The sequence below is a fragment of the Heloderma suspectum genome, chromosome 5 (assembly GCF_057233095.1).
Source record: "Heloderma suspectum isolate Gila_16-S chromosome 5, 16-S_ref, whole genome shotgun sequence".
In the NCBI taxonomy this organism is placed as follows: Eukaryota; Metazoa; Chordata; class Lepidosauria; order Squamata; family Helodermatidae; genus Heloderma; species Heloderma suspectum.
In genome coordinates, this window is record NC_139462.1 from 41,728,364 (window position 1) to 41,741,999 (window position 13,636).

The 13,636-nt window shown below is 42.0% G+C and overlaps 1 protein-coding gene across 9 annotated transcripts in view; it reads right to left on the bottom strand.

The window, feature by feature from the left end:
• CAMK2D (calcium/calmodulin dependent protein kinase II delta) overlaps positions 1-13,636 on the bottom strand; it is a 201,286-nt gene that overhangs the window by 54,705 nt on the left and 132,945 nt on the right. For all 9 annotated transcript variants that reach the window (XM_084855888.1, XM_084855890.1, XM_084855885.1 and 6 more), the window contains 4 exons: positions 11,199-11,293; positions 6,891-7,013; positions 4,829-4,912; positions 3,615-3,657 (listed from right to left, as the gene is read on the bottom strand). In XM_084855888.1, coding sequence (XP_084712014.1) covers positions 3,615-3,657; positions 4,829-4,912; positions 6,891-7,013; positions 11,199-11,293 — 345 coding nt within the window. The remainder of the gene's footprint in view (positions 1-3,614; positions 3,658-4,828; positions 4,913-6,890; positions 7,014-11,198; positions 11,294-13,636) is intronic.

Below are 13,636 nucleotides of genomic sequence, written 5' to 3' on the forward strand. Positions count from 1 at the left end.
TTCTGAACGCAAAGCATATGCTCTGACACTGAGCTACGGTCCTTCTGCAAAGAAGAGCCCTGCTGTATCAGACCAAAGATCTATCCAGCATAATACTATCCACAGTGGCTAACCAGATGTTTCCGGAGAGCTCATAAGGGGAGCTTGAGGTCAATAGCCTTCTCCTGTGTTGCTCCTCAGCTGTGTTGCTTCCATACAGTCTTTACGCCTAATAGGCACTGATAGACTTGCTGTCCATGAATTTGTCTAATCCCCTTTTAAAGTCATCTAAGCCAGTGGCCATCTATTCACATTTCTCTGCTGTTCCATCAGAATCTATTGGAGTTTGCAGTTTTAATTTATATAATAATTTGTTATGTTATTCACCAAAGTTTGTTTTAAAGTCTGTTCCTGGTAAATGATAATTGTTGTAAACACCAATTTCAAATCTAAAAGAGTACAGATGATGAAGAGGATATATATCTGGGGTGGGGAATGTATGGACTTCCAGATGTTGTTGGACTGCAACTTCCATCAGCATAGCCAATGATGAGGGGGTGTACTAGAAACGAGGAGGACTTGTTATTTCAGAGTTAGTGGTGCACAACAAATAGCTCCTTCTCATGTCTAGACTTCCAGTTGCTGCTTTAGTGCTTAGGTAAATTCTCTTCCTATGAGCTCCCAGGGCTAATTATCCATTTGCGATTGTACAGCTCGAGGCTGGCAGATAAACCTCTGGCAAGATCTCAAGGTTAGGCCACTTGTTGTTAGCAATGTAGCTGAGACAGGAGTTATCTGTGCTGGGTTACTGTCAATCATCCTTGAAGTCATCGGAGTAGAGCTTCAGGATAGGGGAAGGCTAATATGAGCATAATAGTGTATATATGTCCCTGGGACCCTCCCAATTCAGAACCTCGATAAAGGCCAATCTGGAAAGTGTGTTGTGTAAGCCAGGCCATTGGAGTGCTTTCAACATGGATTCAGGGGGTTCCCGGTGACTGAAAGGACGTATGCTTATGTTCTTCCTTTGTCGTAGATTGCTGCAATCATTGTTGTCTGCTTTCTTCTGCTGTAATTTGTTCCTGTTTAATAAAATCTTTAGTCTTCACTTTTATTTATCTGAATCCTAAAAAAGAACCTTGCCTCTTGGAAACACAGGGGGATGATGGGAGTTACAGTAAAACATCTGGAGGGCCACACATTCGCCATCCCTGAAATATATCATATCCTACATCCCCTGGAGTCCCTTTCAGCAAGAGGAGAAGATAACAAGAAGCAAAAAACTAGATGACTGAGCAAATGAAGAGGATGATTAAACTGTGAACTTTTAAAAAGTCATTTTCATCATGGATTGACATTCAATTTTCTGCATTGCATTTTCACTGCATATCCTTTAAAAAGTAAACTTTTAAATCAGAATTGCAGCCTTGTCTCAATTTTACTTAAATATAAAAAATGGACAGAATTAAATAAATACAGACTAAGGGCTTCTTCACACGGAGCTTTTATCCTGCTATTGAGATGACTCTGTCACAGAAGTTTGCGGGCTCTTTAGATGATGCTATTACCCTCCAGGGTGTCTCCTGCCATTTTCCCCAGCCTATCTCATGTTTTCCCCAAACGCAAAAAATGTGGTATTTTTTCCAGCCCGTGGAACAGGAGCGCCATGACCTCCCTGTGAAATTCTCCAATAGTGGAAGAAACCGGTTGTGGGCATTTGTTTTCAGATGCTGGGGGAGTGGTCAGGATAACAAAGGCTTTGAGAATGGGCTGCAGGGTGTGTTGCATTCAGGAGACCCTGAGCAGGGTTGCACGGAAGGAGACTGAGTAGATTTGACAGGCGCGAGGACTTGTGCTCTCTTCCTTACTTGCAAGGAGAGGAGGGCACATGGTTTGAGGGTGACTCCTGCCTCCGCTCAAGACTTGCTGGGGAAGGAAAGATCTGCGACCAACCCTCCCCCCGGCTGGTGATTTTCCCCTTTGCTTCAAGGTGACCCCCCTGCCAAACTGCCCAAATCCTGGCCACAGCGCAGCGTGCTGCCCACTCGGCAACAGCAGCACCAGATGGCGCCAAAGAAGTGCATTGCTCTCAAACCACGTGTCTGACATGTAAAAGCTTAAGCACATTTCTTGATTGGAGGGAGAACAAGGTAAAATGCCTCCCTATAACGAAGGGGGACAGATCTGATCCCCCAACCCACCAAGCACAGAATCAACATCCTCTGTTGATTCAGAGCACCCCATTAAGTTCAATGGGGCTTACTTCCAAGTGTGCTGAGGGTTGCAGACTTACAGCGTGTCAGTCCCCATCCACCACTAACGTGCAAGGGGAGGGAAAGGGGCAGGAACCAGGAAGGAATTATCGCTACACCGCAAGCAGCATCACCAGCCCCGTGAGAAGAAAAGAAATAAAAAATAACGCGATGGGGGACAGCCATGTAACGAGAACGACCCAGTACTGCAATGATACCAGATGGGGAAAAAAACGGCATTGATGTGGAATTGTCTGCCCATGTGTTGGAACCCTAATAGGCCATCTAAATCAACATTCCCCAATCTCACATCCTCCAGTCGTGTTGGACTATAATGCTTATCATCCCCACACAGGAAGGCCACTGGTGCTGCAGGCTGGGGGTAATGGGACATGTAGTCCAACACATCTGGAGGGCACCAGTTGGGGAAGGCTGATGCAGAAAAATACTGGCAACTCTGAGTGTCGGAGGCTTTCCAGGGTCTTAGCTGGAACTCCTTTCCAGTCCTTTTGCTCAAGAGCCTTCAAATGCAGATGATCAGTGTTAAATCTGACACTTTAGATATGGCTGTGCCATATCTTATGATAAGCTCATCTCAAATTGATGAATTAGCTTACTAACATGATAAGGAGGTGCTATCTATGAAAGAAGTGTCAGATAACCAAGCTAAGATTCTAGCAGCCATAATTAAAGAGGCTTTGAGCAGCCAATTCATGCGATATATGACAGACATGTCACGTAATCTACCAGAAGGGCCGGTACGGATACTCAAGAAAGCTTTTTCATATGATGTACCCAACTGTTCCTCAGGGACACATTTGTGTGAAAAATGTAACATGTAACCCAACTGGCCATGGATGTAACAATAGCTTTTCAATGGCACTTATTATTGCACTTATATTATTGCATTTCCCACAAATTATGACAAGACGTTTTGCAGTTATGTTGCTATTTGACAGAAAATGCTTCAATAAGGTCTTCCAAGAATCTGTACCTTTCCCCTTTTGCCACATTTCTTTTCTAGTCTCAATTGAAGACAACCTATTACGGTATGTAAAAAAAAAAGCCTTCTGGTTGGATTTCCCAAACAATGTCATCAGATTTCTCCAGACTTTTTGTGTTTCAACAACTATAACATGAAAAGAAGTCAGAAATGACTAGGAGGAAGGATGCCATTAGCAAGGTATTTGCTTAGAATTTTAATCTCACTCTAATTACACTTGCATAATGCACAGGAAACAGATAATACTTTGTGTATTAAGCACGGTCTGGACACATCCAAATATGAACTCTTTTAACATGTATCACAGGAGCAAAACCGTTGGCTACTATGACCACATGCCAACAACTATCAATATAGTGGCAAACAATGCAATAACATACCTGAGAAATTTCTTGTAGCCAGCATAGTTGTCAAAATGGCACCCTGAAAATACATTCAACATAATAAGCCAATATCCTCTACAGTATTTCTGATAATAAATAAAAGCATCTCCCTTTTATTTCCAAATATATACATCTGGTGCTGGATAAGCTAAGGGTTCCTAAAATTGATGATCAAAATGACACACATGGCTTAGGCCCTGTGTGTCCATTCATAGAGGCCTTTAAGAGAAAGTCCATAAGGAGAGGGTCCATTAAGGACAGATTGCCTCAAGAAATGCAGGGGAACCATAGTTCAGAACTCATAGTATCCTAAGCTTTTCTTTTCATATTTATTTATTTATTGCTCTGACAGGAAAAAAAAGGTCAAACATACTGACAAATGCAATTTTATTATTTTCTAAATTTACAGATTTTTCTCCTTTAAAAAGAGAAACTAAAATAATTTGTAAACCACATTTTATTGTACTGAAATAAAACACTATGTTTATTACAATAATGTGGTGTATGTGTGTATTCATTTTCTCTCATTCTCTCTCTCACACATACACACACCCACGCATACGCGTGCGCGCACACACACACACACAGTGAGAGAAAGAAAGAGCGCGCATCTACAAGATGAATCAAATAACAGAGATGCAAAGCTCTGCAGGCCTTAGAAGCAGGAGGAGCTCCAGATGAGTAGGGGCTCCCCCATTCCCTTTAATGTTTGGGAAGATTCTATGCAACATTCCTGAACAGTACAGAGAATAGGGGAGCCCATGCAAATGCCACGGAACTGCCAGATTAAGATTATTTTGAATTTGGGGGACAGGGACTGGAAAGGTGTCTTTTGTTGTTTTTGTTTTGCAAAGCGATACAGAGAAAAATACAACACAAAATCTACACAGGAAAAAATGTTGCAAAGCAATATATGCAATATGGTTATTTTGCATAAATATTCCCAATTTGTATGGTTTAGGCACACTTGATTTATGGATGGGCTCCCCCCGCCCCCTCCAGAGTTGTTTGGTGGCAGGAAAATACTTAAGGGAAAGAAAGGTACAACATTAGGGAAAGGTGATTTCAGTCCATGAGAGAGTTGAAGGAAGTTATGTAGAACATAAAAACTCCACTCCCTAAAAACTGGAGATTTTTAACTAACAGAAACCACACGTTTTCAAGCATTTTTTCCAGCAAGCATGAGGCCTAGGAAAAAATTGCTTTCTTACCTTCAGTTTCCTTCTTGCATTGAATTTCTTCAGGCAGTCTACAGTCTCCTGTCTGTGCATCATAGAAGCAACAGTAGAACGTTGCTGAAGAAAAAGAAAAGAGCAGATTATTCAACACATGCAATTATAATTGCAGTATTATTCAATATTACTCTTCTTCATTAGTAAAGTTTTCTGTAGCCACTTCTGGAATTGCAGACCAGAATGACAATATTTCTCCCCACCATATAAGTTCAGGATGACTGGTTTTGCTACAAAATAAAATAAAATAAAATAATAATAATAACAATCCCTGATGCTCTGCTCTATTTTTCCCATTGAGATTATCTGAGATGAGTGTAAGGGCCTCATATTTATACTCTACCCCTTTGCAGAGCATATAATTAAAAGCAGATGGATCTTTATTAGAATAACTGTCTGTAAGAGAATCTTGTAGTATTTGTGGCATTGTATAACTCCAGTTATCAAAACTGTGTTCTGATAAACGCAAAGACGAGCTTATCTGCATTTACAGATGTTCGGCAATCTAATTAAGCTAAAGATGGAAAGCACAGTATGCGATGAACAATGATTATAATCATTGTTCCCCCAGCTATTAATATAAAAATGCTTCTCAAAGTGCTGATTCAACAAGATGGCCAGTGACTTAATGTATTTTCTTATCACATTTATATCTTGCCTTTCCTCCACAGAACTCTGGGGTGGGAGAATATGATAGTAGATTGTTTTCCTCCCCTTTATCATAACAATCCTGTGAGAAAGTTTAGGGTGAGTGACAGGACCTGCCTGAAGCCACCCATAAGCTTCAAGGCTGAATGGAGAGATGAACCTAGGTCTCCCCAGGCCCTGTCCAACACTCTCTACTCACATGTGAAAGCCAGTGTGGTTTAGTGCTTACACAACAGAAAGCATCTCTGGGGACTTGTTGGTAGGTCACCAAGTTGCTAATGAAAGGGAGCATGTAGTATGAAATACTAAAGGGAGGAGTGGTATTTCAGTTCAGAAGATGACCTAGGATTTCCAGATCCTGACAGACAAGGAGAATCCGTAAGATATACGGGGATGGGAAGAAGACTGGAAGCTGAGTGCACTCTAAACATGTGGTTCCTTGCAGTGGTACAATGGAAGGAGGGTGGATAGCAGAAGCAACTTGTAAGTAAAGATGGGGGTCACAGTGCAAAACTACAGCTCAGTTCAAGAGGTTCTTGTCACTATCATTCTAGAGGGGCAAACCCATGGGCCCAACAGAATTCAACTGAAGGAGTTAATTAAGAACATAAGAAGAGTCATACTGGAACAGACCAAGGGTCCATCTAGTCCAGCATTCTGTTCACCCAGTGGCCAACCAGCTGCCTCTGGGGAACCCACAAGTAGGACATGAGTGCAACAGCACCCTCCTGCTCATGTTCCCCAGCAACTAGCATACAGAGGCATACTGCCACTGATACTGGAGGTAGCATATAGCCATCAGGACTAATAGGTGTAGGCTCCATGAATTTGTCTAATCCCCTTTTAAGGCTATCTAAATTGGTTGCCATCACTACATCTTGTGGTAGCAAATTTCATAGTTTGGCTATGCGCTGTGTGAAGAAGTACTTCCTTTTACCTGTTCTGAATCTCCCATCAATCAGCTTCATGAGATGACCCCACTGAGTTCTAATATTATGAAAGAGGGAGGAAAATGGCTCCCTATCCAAGTTCTCCACACTATGCATAATTTCCCGATTCAATTTTCTCGACACCATGCACTTCTGTCATGTCTCCCCTTGCTCGCCTTTTTTTGGAAATCAACTGCCTCAGTTAAACAAGTCATGTTCCTAGAAATAGCTTAAAATCCTCTAAGCGTGCATAGGCAGTGTACCTTTATGGAACATTATTTACATTTTATAGTCTAAGATGCAACACTGAGCTGAGATTTTAACAAATTTAAACAATTCTAGAAGGAAATTATTTCACTGTACTACATGTATAATAGAAGGGGTGGGCGGAAGGGAATTAAGTACCAGCCTTTGGATTTTGCCCCTAACCAGAGAAGGCTACTAGTCAAGTGGAAGTTGCTTACACAGATCCATGGGTGTTTGAGGGCCTCTGATGCATTGATACGTTTGGCAGGATTGATTGTAAGCATTTTGTTGATAAGGTCTTTGGCTTCTGGAGTCACCGTGTCCCATTCTGGCGAAGGAAACTAGAACAACAAGAAAACATATCAATTGAGCAGAAAATCAAATAGGCAGAACATTTAAAAAACAACAACTTGAATCTAAACATACAGAATTTGAAAGAGTTTTTCAATGGATGTTATACATTGCTTTCTAGATCTTCTCTTACCTATCCCTACATTTCTAAGCAAGTTTAAGCACAATAGCAAAATAAGTTTCTAAGCACAAGGTGGGAGTAGGATCACCACAACATTATCTGCCCCAAGACTTTGTGCAAAGTTAAGTTACTGTGTGTATTAACTTACTTTTTATTTAGCTTGTAATGGAAGAGTGGAGAATGTGTCACCTTCCAATTGTTGTGGGACTGCAGCTTTCCTAGCCCTACCTGGAGATGCTGGGGATTGAACCTGGGGCCTTCTGCATGCAACGTAGGTGCTCTACCGCTGAGCCACAGCTCCTTCGGTATGGGTTCCAATGGTATGAAATACTTTCCTGAAGGAGTTCTACCTTGCTCCATCTCTGCTTATCTTTCAGTGGGCAATGAACATATATTTATTGCGCTGGGCTTTTGAGATGCCTTTTAACTGATTTTATAATGGGATGGTGAGGCTTTTTTTTTTTACTTTTGCTTGTGATGATGTTTTAGATTGTTCTGTATCTCTAGAAAAGTCTAATTTATTTTTTATAATAGGGCTATATGCATTATAATATCGGTAGGGAAACCTGCTAATCTAGGTGGAAGCGTGTAACTGGGGTTGCACTCACCCTGATGTAGGGATGTACAGATTTTATAAAATCCATTCTGTTTGCATTTTGTTGATTGTCAAGTGCCTTTTGTTCTATCATCCGCTCACTGATGGAATTAGATTTTTTCCAATTTCCTGAATTTCCAAAAAATTTGCACTTGTGTGAATTTGCAAATTCACACTTGCAAAAATGTGCAGATCCCCCAAAATGTGCGAATCCCCCCCTGCATATTTTTGTGCTTTAGTCTATGGGGGAAATGTGCATTTTTGGCCAGTGTTTTTTAATTTTATGTAGTTTTCTACAACTAAATTTGTATAAGATTCCAGAAAATTAAAAAACTGGTCTGCAAGTCCACGGAATCCGTGTGACTTGGGAAAAGCCATTCTGCTGCAAAATCCATGGATCGGATTCATAGAAATCCGAACTCATTTGACTCTGTTGCGGAATTCTGCGATATCCCTACCCTGAAGTATCAGGTGCTATCAACAGAAGTGCAGGTGGCATCAGCGGCCGGAGGTGCTTTTTATCTGCTTTGGCTGATACACCAGCTGCATTCCTATGCAGATAACACAGACCTTGCCACAGTCATACTTGCCCTGGTTACACATGGACCTGTTCTTGAAGACTGTTAGGAATGTTCCCCAGTTGCTTCTGGTGGCTATGACATATAAAACCAATTCTGTACTAGCTGTGCTGGTTACCAGTGCATTTCTGGGCCCAATATAAAGTGTTGGTCATTGCCTTTAAAGTCCTAAACAGCTTGGGACCAGGTAGGACTGTCTGCACCTATATAAATCTGCCAGATCATTAAGATAGGCTGCAGAGGCGTGCACAAGAAACAGAGCCTTTTCAGTGCTGGCCCTGTCACTATGGAAATTTTTGCCACATGAGTTTCATTTGGTGCTTTTAAATGGGTTTTAAAGATCTGGCTGTTCACATTCATTTTTAATGAATAATGCTGCTGGACTGTATTTTTAACCTGTGATTTTAACTGCGGCTGCTGTTTACTGCTGGTTTGCAGTGAGCTGCTTTTATGAATTGCATTTTGTGATTTTATTTGTGAATGACCTTGAGAGGGCTTTTTGTCCAGGTATAAAAATACCCAAATAAATAATAAAAATAAATATTTGATTTTAGTTACCACTTTGAGTATTTCAGATATAGAAAAGTGGGATAAACATGACAAGGAATCAATAACAGAGCAATCCTGTGGTCCATGGGAAAATGTACCAGGGACCGTAGGATATTTTTCATTCCCCTCCCACGGCCATAGACATTCATAGAATCACAGAATCATAGAATAGTAGGGTTGGAAGGGCCATCAAGTCCAACCCCCGGCTCAATGCAGGAATCCAAGTCAGAGCATCCCTGACAGATGGCTGTCCATTCCTATGACCTCAGGAGGGGGAATCGGACATTGGATCCTAATGCACTCCCTGCTGCCACAGAAAGCACTGTGGTGGCTGCTTTTGACTCGTAGAGGTCAAAAGAGGGGAGTTCCAGTAGGCAGGTAAGGATGGGGAGAGGAGAGACTGGGATCCATAGGATCCGATGGCCTGCCTCTGTCACCTTCCCGTGCCCACCACCGTTATCTGAGCTAGACAGGCTCAGAGGCTTGTCTAGCTCACTATTTTTTTAGGAGCAGGAATGGGAAGCAAAATTTCCTTCATCCTCTTCCTGCCCTGCTTGGCTCTTACCAGCAGGCTATAGGATAGATAGCAGGGCACAGAAAAGACAAAATATTGAGTGGATTAAATTTGAGAGAGGGAGAGAGAGAGAGGGAGAGACAGAGAGGGAGAGAGAAACAAAGCACAGCTTAATCGTGTCTAAGAGTAAAAAAAGTAAAACTTTTTAAAGCTGATATGAAGAGAGGCCCTGGAGTGATCAGGTGAGTATAATCTCCTGAACAGGTGAGAAGAGCTACCCACTTTATTTATTTATTACATTTTTTTATACCACCCAACAGCCAAAGCTGTTTGGGTGGTTTACTTCTGAATAGACACCAGCATGCCATTGATTCTTGCTTGTTTATTACTGAAGCCAATCATGTACGTTTCATCACGAGGGCAAGCACTACACCTGTTAAGTTTGCTAGACTGGCTATGCTTTTGAGAGCAGGCTATTACTTTATGAAAGGCAATTTGCACCAAGTAGTCCTCCAAGACAGCAGGAAGGATAATCATTTTGAAGAATATGCATTTGTCTATTTGGAAATACATTACTACAGGCGTCATATTGGGATGAGCTTGACAGGGGAAATACTCCCATCACTTTGAAATTACTTCTGGCTGCTGTAGCTGCCAGATTCAAAAGATTCTGAGCTGTGAGAAAATATGATGGAAATACTGTAGGCGGTACCAGTTATCTGCACGGCTCATTTCACAATTCTCTGTCCCAGACACACATATGCAAACTTGCAAGTGAACCAAGAGAGATCACAGCTGCGAGAATCTGTAACAAATTTAACTGAAGAGCAAAAGTGAGGAAATGTAAGCAGTATCAGTAAAGAAAAGGGTGTGTGTGGCACAGGTGTTTGAATCAGAAACAGGCACAATAAATAGGCTTAGAGAACTAAATGGAGAGCGTTTGTCTATGTCAGCCTTCCCCAATCTCGTACTGTGCAGAAGTTTTGGACTACAACTTCCAGGATTCCTGACCATTAGCCATGCTGGCCGGTGCTGATGGGAGCTGAAGTCCAAAACATCTGGAGGAAAGCTAGTTTATGTATCACTATTTAATTATCATTTTAAAAATGTATATCATGCTTTACTTTTTCACAAGGGATGCTATCTTGTGGTTTCTTGGTAACACCACAGGTCATCACATGTCATTTTACTTTGCCACACATGTGTCGATTAAGGCGCAATCCTACCGGGATCGGTGGCTGCCTCCGAACCTGGAGGCGACTGCCTATCCAATGCAGTGCAGGAGAGGCATGGAGGGGATCATGCCCTCTGTGCATCAGCCATCCTGCCTTTGCAGCTAGACAGCCGATTTCAGCTGTCTAGCCGTGGGAAGGCAGAGCGGGGGAAGCAGCTGCCGGATGACACGTAGGATGTGTCGTAGCGGCATTTCCACCTTCCCTGCCCCAGAATGCCCCCAGCAATGCCCCATTTTCGCTGCTCCATGCTCCTCTTCTGAGCACGGGGCCATTCTGAGCTGCCTGTGAGGCAGTGTGGAAAGGGGGAAAGATCAGTTCTCAGGGAAACAATGTATCCTATGGCTGTCTAGCTGCTGCCTAACGGCTATAGGATTGCTCTCTTAATGTTCTTAAATAGTTAATTGTGCACTGTTACTTTTGGATTAAATGGTAGGCATGAAATACTGTCTAAAGAAAAAAAATCATAAGAATGACTGGGGGTGGGGGGTGGCGAATGCTTGAATCACAAAGGTTTAGTTATCTTGCATTATTTATTATAGTAAGCTTAAAAATAATAACAGAAATTGAGGCACATGTTACTTACATCATAAGCACCAGCCTTGATCTGTTGGTAGAGTCTGTGTTGATCTTCATCCCAAAAAGGAGGGTATCCCACCAAGAGAATGTAGAGAATAACACCTGGAAAATTGCACAATAGCATTAAAGTAAGTAATAAGTAAAAAAAAAAAAAAGTATTACCTGAGGGAGGTGATATGGGAGATCTGTCACTGAATCTCTCAAACGTTTTCTTTTCCTAGTTAAAACAAGCTGTTGGGGGTGCCAATTTAGATCAGAAAAGCATGCTTAAGGGATTTCCTCCACTGAAATCCCCCCCCCCCCCGCTTCCCACAAATACAGGTGCTTGTCTTTCCTCCCCAATAGAGCTATGAGAAGCTTCAGCCATCTAAGGGACTATCGATCTCGCTATGAACCTGTCCAAGTATTAAGATCTGCAGAAGCCCTTTTGAGGGCACCATTAAGTATTAAGATCTGCAGAAGCCCTTTTGAGGGCACCATTAAGTATTAAGATCTGCAGAAGCCCTTTTGAGGGCTCAGAGGCCTGTCAGGCACTTGTGAAGGGTGTTCATCATATGGATATGTGTTCCATATCCAACACAATATGGAACGTGTTCCCTCAAAAATTATAATTGGCCCCACTCTCTTGGCTTTTAGAAAGGGTATAAAGACATACCTTTTCAATTTAGCCTTTTAAAATGTGCAGTTTTAATGTTCTGTGTAATTTTCAATGTTCTTGTTTTTATTGTTTTATTGTTTTAAATTGTTGTACACCATCTTGATGGCTTTTTAGCAGATAAGGCAGTAAGAATAAATAAATAAACAAGTAGGCAGGCAAACTGTACAGAGACAGATGTTACCATGCATTTATCAATGAGTCATGGCTGGTGCTTTGTTCATAGAACATAGAATCCACTTATGCAGAAAAACCTTTCTTATCCCCGCCCCCCAACACACACATTTGCTATCACTGAGACAGCTTCACAAGAGACATACGAGCCAAAAGACTCTTCAGCTGTACTGACAGGAAGTTTAGACCACTTGGAGATAAAAAGAGTATCTTCTTATCTAGCTATTGGAAATGTTTCCATAATTGACAACGTACAGGTGGCAGCAAACAGTGGGAAATATCTATCAGAAAAATAGCACTGCACTATAAGTCATGTGCGTTGCGATGGCTCAATGGCAACTTAAATAGTGAGAAGAAGAAAATCCCAGTGCTTGAACTGATGGAGCAGGGGGAGACAACAGAAGCTCTTAATGAAATCCACACACACCCTGACATCCCCACCCCAATTTTAGCCAAATCCCCTTTAGCCTTCTAAAACAGAAGGGGGCCTTCATGAAATGTAAGGTGTACCCCATCCATTGCTATCTCTTTCCCTTAGATTCCCCTTAGATATCTCTTAGGAAGAGATAGCAGTGGATAGGGTACACCTTACATTTTACATAATTAGGAAACAAAACACTGAAAAAGAAGTAAAATCTAGCAGATTTCAGGATCAGCAAAGCAATGAAATCCCCTTCATGGATCACTGCCTTGTTGTGGCAAAGGGGCTTGCATAACTCAGTGAAGCCATAAGCTACGCCGTGCAGGGCCACCCAAGATGGACAGGTCATGGCAGAGAGTTCTGACAAAATGTGGTCCACTGGAGAAGGAAATGGCAACCCACTCCAGTATTCTTGCCAAGAAAACCCCATGGAACGTATCACAAGGCTAAAAGAGATGATGCCGGAGGATGAGCCCCTCAGGTCGGAAGGTGTCCAATATACTACTGGGGAAGAGCAGAGGGAATTTCCAAGTAGCGCCAGAAAGAGTGAAGCGGCTGGGCCAAAGCCGAAAGGACACTCAGCTGTGGATGTGTCTGGTGGTGAAAAGAAAATCTGATGCTGAAAAGAACAATATTGTTTAGGAACCTGGAATGTCAGATCAATGAATCAAGGTAAGCTGGAGGTGGTCAAACATGAGATGGCAAGATTGAACATCGACATCTTGGGAATCAGTGAACTAAAATGGACAAGCATGGGCGAATTTAATTCAGGTGACCATCATACCTACTACTATGGGCAAGAATCCCTTAGAAGAAATGGAGTAGCACTCATAGTCAACAAAAGGGTGGGAAAAGCAGTACTGGGGTACAATCTTAAAAACGATAGAATGATCTCAGTACGAATCCAAGGCAAACCATTCAACATCACAGTAATTCAAGTCTATGCCCCAACCACTGATGCCGAAGAAGCTGAGGTTGATCGGTTCTATGAAGACCTACAACACCTTCTAGAACTAACACCAAAAAAAGATGTCCTCTTCATCATAGGGGATTGGAATGCTAAAGTAGGAAGTCAAGAAATCACCGGGATAACAGGCAGGCATGGCCTTGGTGTACAAAATGAAGCAGGACAAAGGCTAATAGAGTTTTGCCAAGAGAACACGCTGATCATAGCAAACACTCTTTTCCAACAGCA